Source organism: Sorex araneus, chromosome X (genome assembly GCF_027595985.1).
Source record: "Sorex araneus isolate mSorAra2 chromosome X, mSorAra2.pri, whole genome shotgun sequence".
Classification (NCBI taxonomy): Eukaryota; Metazoa; Chordata; class Mammalia; order Eulipotyphla; family Soricidae; genus Sorex; species Sorex araneus.
Genome location: NC_073313.1, coordinates 307,805,665 through 307,809,817, shown reverse-complemented (window position 1 = coordinate 307,809,817; position 4,153 = coordinate 307,805,665). Strand labels below are relative to the sequence as shown.

Genomic DNA, 4,153 nt, shown 5'->3' with positions numbered 1-4,153 from the left:
GCTCCTCTGGAGCAAATAGTGCAGGCAACAGTGTGTGTCTTATCTGAGCTGCTCTTCTGAGTACAGACACCATGTTTACCAGGCTTCACTCTCCTCTGATGTCCTTTGTAACTGAGGTATTATTCTATCCCATCCTGCTACTAGCAACCCTTATTCTGCCCTGTCTCAGTGAATCCCTTTGTAAGATTGTCCTCTGGTAGTGAGCTGCTGGAAATCATAAAGTAGGAATTGGGTAGAAGTTTGTTCATATGGTCACCTGTGGTCCAGTGAGAGCAGAACCCTAGAAGCCTTAAAAATCAATGATGGATTGGGGTGTGTGTGTCATGGTGCAGGGGGAGATCTCTCCTGCCTTAATCAGGTGTGAGGCCTCAAATGTCTCTGGAGGGTCCTGTCAGGGGCCCATGCAGAACGTGAGGCTCTCTGTGCTGCCTCTGTCTGACAGAGGCACAAGGGAAGGCCCCAGTCACAGGCTGATCACTGGAAGGAAACCCGTCTCCACTAGAATCCATGATCGCTGTAGGGCTCCCCTGGATGTTCTGTGCTATCTTCCATGGATCTCTGACCCTGCCAAGGACTCTGGATTCCTCAAAAACAGAAAACCACTAGCTGGGCCAGCAGTTCATGGAGGAGAGTCCTCGGATATCAAGAAGCTTAAATTCAATGATGTGGATCATGTGAGCTTTTCAATATTTTGCTGGTGTGTACTCCTAGAAGCATTCTACTTAAAGAAGAAACTGTAATTGAATCAGGGTTTGGTGGTGGGGTTGGGGAAATCAGCACTAGAGACTTTACTGACTCATTTCACCCAGCACTCTACGCTCACCAGCTCATTGGGTCCCTGTCAGAGCCTGGAACCCAGGTTGGGCACTCCCTCATGCCCACTTTGATGCTGACCTCTAAAACATGCATGTCAAGCTGTTAGAAAAAATGAGGTCATGAACTTTGCATATAAGTGTATTAGCATGGAAAGTATCATGCTAAGTGAAATGAGTCAGAAAGAGAGAGACAGACATAGAAAGATTGCACTCATCTGTGGAATATAGAATAACAGAGTAGGAGACTAACACCCAAGAATAGTAGAGATAAGTACCAGGAGGTTGACTCCATGGCTTGGAAGCTGGCCTCATATTCTGGGAAAAAGGCAGCTCAGATACAGAAGGGAACACCAAGTAAAATGTTGGAGGACAGGAGGGGGAAGGGTTAAGAGTGCTGAATGTAGACTAAAGACTGAACACAACAGCCACTCAACACCTTTATTTCAAACCACAACACCTAATTAGAGAGAGAGAACAAAAGGGAATACCTTGCCACAGTGGCAGGGGGGGGTGGGGGGAGATGGGATGGGGAAGTGGGAGGGACACTGGATTTATTTGTGGTGGAGAATGGGCACTGGTGAAGTGATGGGTTCTCGAACTTTGTATGAGGGAAACATGAGCACAAAAATTTATAATTCTGTAACTGTACCCTCACTGTGACTCACTAATAAATACATTTAAAAAAAACCTGCATGTCATTTCTCTGTGGGATTGTATCCTAAAATTACTTGAGTTTCAATGACTTGCACCTGGGCTTGCTGAGAACTGCCCCAAATTAAAAGACATTGTGGAAAGATAGTACATTGTGTAAGATGTTTGCCTCTCATGTGGCCATTCCTGTTTCAATCCTTGGTATCCTATAGTGTACCCCACACCACCACCGAGCCTTGCCAGGAGTGATTCCAGAGTACAGTGCCAGTAATAAGCACTAGACACTGATAGGTGTGGTCAAAAAACAAAATAAATAAATAAACAAAAGAATAAAAGAATAAAAGAGATGTGTGATATAGGATGTGAGCTGAAGGAGCACGGTGCATTCAACGGGAATTTGGTGGAGGCAACTCATCTCATCTATCCCTTCTGGACTCATCTGCATCTGGGCAGCTCAGAAGGGAATCTTTCAGTGAAAGAGGGACTCAAAACATGGAAGACTGTCCAAAGGGAAAGGAGTGCATGTAGGTGGTTTTGCTAAGGCAGAGGGCCTCTCTAAACATGAAGAACAAACCTCATAATCTGAGTCTGAGCTGGAAGTGGGGAGACTGTCTCTCAGGACTGTATTTGGACACCTGCTTGTTAAAAACAGCCCCACAGGTTTTCTCCTGTTAATATACAATGTTTCTGGTTGGTCCTGGTGACATATCTAAAACCAATAATACCACAATATCAAAGCTAAATGGAAGATTCTATGCCCTCAATTTGATCCAAAGATGTGAAAGTGAAGGTGTCTACAATTCCCGAGAATGTATATTTGGCTGTGGTCTGACAGCTCCTGTCCCTGGGCAAAGAGAGCGAGAAGCCATGTTCTGACTCTCAGGAGACCAGAGGACTCACCATCCTGTGCTCACACTGGGACCCTCCTGAGAGCTGGGGAGGAGCATGTTCTCTGTGGGCAAAGTTCTGCTTCCCCACAGGGACCTGCGCCCCTGACTTCCCTGCAGCTGGGCTGGTCCCCCCACACACCGTCCCCACTCTGCCTGCCCAGCCTGCCCAGCCCCCTCTCATTTGCAAGTGCTCAGAGCTCATGCCTGGACACTCAATAATAGTCTGTGTCCCCCTGCAGGGTTAGTGTCTGTCACACCCAGAGTGGACATGAGGGCCCCTGTGCAGCTCCTCAGCTTCCTGCTGCTCTGGCTCCTGGGTAAGGAGGGAAATGAGGGTTTACTGGACCTAGTGCTACCCGTGCTTCAGGGAAAATAATTTAAAGTACAATGAATCGTGGTGATGATGTGTGTTTCTATTTTCAACCCAGGTTCCAGATGTGATATCCAGATGACCCAGACTCCATTCATGTCTGCATCTCTGGGAGACAAAGTCACCATCACCTGCAAGGCCAGTCAGAGCATTAGCAGATATTTTGCCTGGTATCAGCAGAAACCAGGGAAAGCTCCCAGGCTCCTGATCTATGATGCAACCAATTTGAAACCAGACGTCCCTTCCCGGTTCAGTGGCAGTGGATCTGGGACAGATTTCTCTCTCACCATCAGCAGCCTCAAGCCTGAGGATGCTGCCACTTATTACTGTCAAAAGAGTAATTCTTATCCTCCCACAGTGATACAGATCAGAACATAAACCCCAGAGAGCAGCTGTGTGAAGCTGGGCTGCCCCAGCTGCTCCTCCAAGTTTCTTCCCAGCTGAGGGTGTTTCAGTGCAGCTAGCCTGTGTGTGATGGACAATTCTGGCACATGTTGAAGAAACTTTTTCGGCTCCATTATTCTCCCTCTCCTTTCAGAAGCACAGCCATAACAACAGATCTGCTGATTGAATTTGTAGAGATTATTTTCTTGAAGTAAGTAGGTGACAGTGTCATTCAGAGTTCATATGTACTGACCTGCTCACTCTAGAAGTCCTAGAAACCATGTTTCAAAAAACATTTTTTAATAATCACACATATTGCCACCCCAGTTGTGAGGACAAGTGAGCAGCTTCATAGCCTCACACTGAGGGCGTCTCACAGGATGAATCCTCCCCTGTCATGATGTCCTGTCTGATGTGGGCCATAGAGAGAGACTGCATCTCACCAGGGGACAAACTCTCACAATTTTTCAGGGGTGGGGGGGTGGGGGGGAGTGAAATCCAGTCCCTTCAATGAGGGATTATAATAGTGAAATTTTAATGGGAAATGAAATAATTTTAGCGACAGGAACTGTGATATACTATCCTGGATACCCTTGAAGTTGTATAGTGGCGTAAACAGCATTTCGAGGTGTGTGTGGGAGGGAAGAGGAAATTCAGGTATGTCAGGGATCATAAAGAAAAGGAAAATGTCAACACCCTGTACTTAGCCCAAAGTCTTATACCAAGGCCTTGTGGGAAATACCCTGGATCACAGTTCTTGAGCTTCCCTGAACAGCCAGGCCTTGACATTTTCAGAGGGAATGGAAATCTATGGAAATAATCGCTATCTTTGGAAACTCCATATTATTGATGATATTTTTCCAGTCTTGTTGGCCAAAAGCCCACCATTTATCTACAATATTGATTTTCCTTGCATTTGAATCCAGAGAGTGGGACATAAAATATGGAGCAACCATGGTGGAAATATTTTGACCTTTTTTCAAAAGACAGACATACAGATCCACATTCTGTATGTTGCTGTTCCCTGAACACTGCCTCTGAAT

General features: G+C 46.1%; 1 gene segment (V, D, J or C); it reads left to right on the top strand.

Annotated features, from left to right (window-relative positions):
• The first annotated feature begins 2,624 nt into the window (after positions 1-2,624).
• On the top strand, positions 2,625-3,104 carry LOC129400015 (immunoglobulin kappa variable 1-9-like). The segment is given in 2 exon segments: positions 2,625-2,673; positions 2,785-3,104. Coding segments are annotated over 2 exon segments (369 nt in total).
• The last annotated feature ends 1,049 nt before the right edge of the window (positions 3,105-4,153 follow it).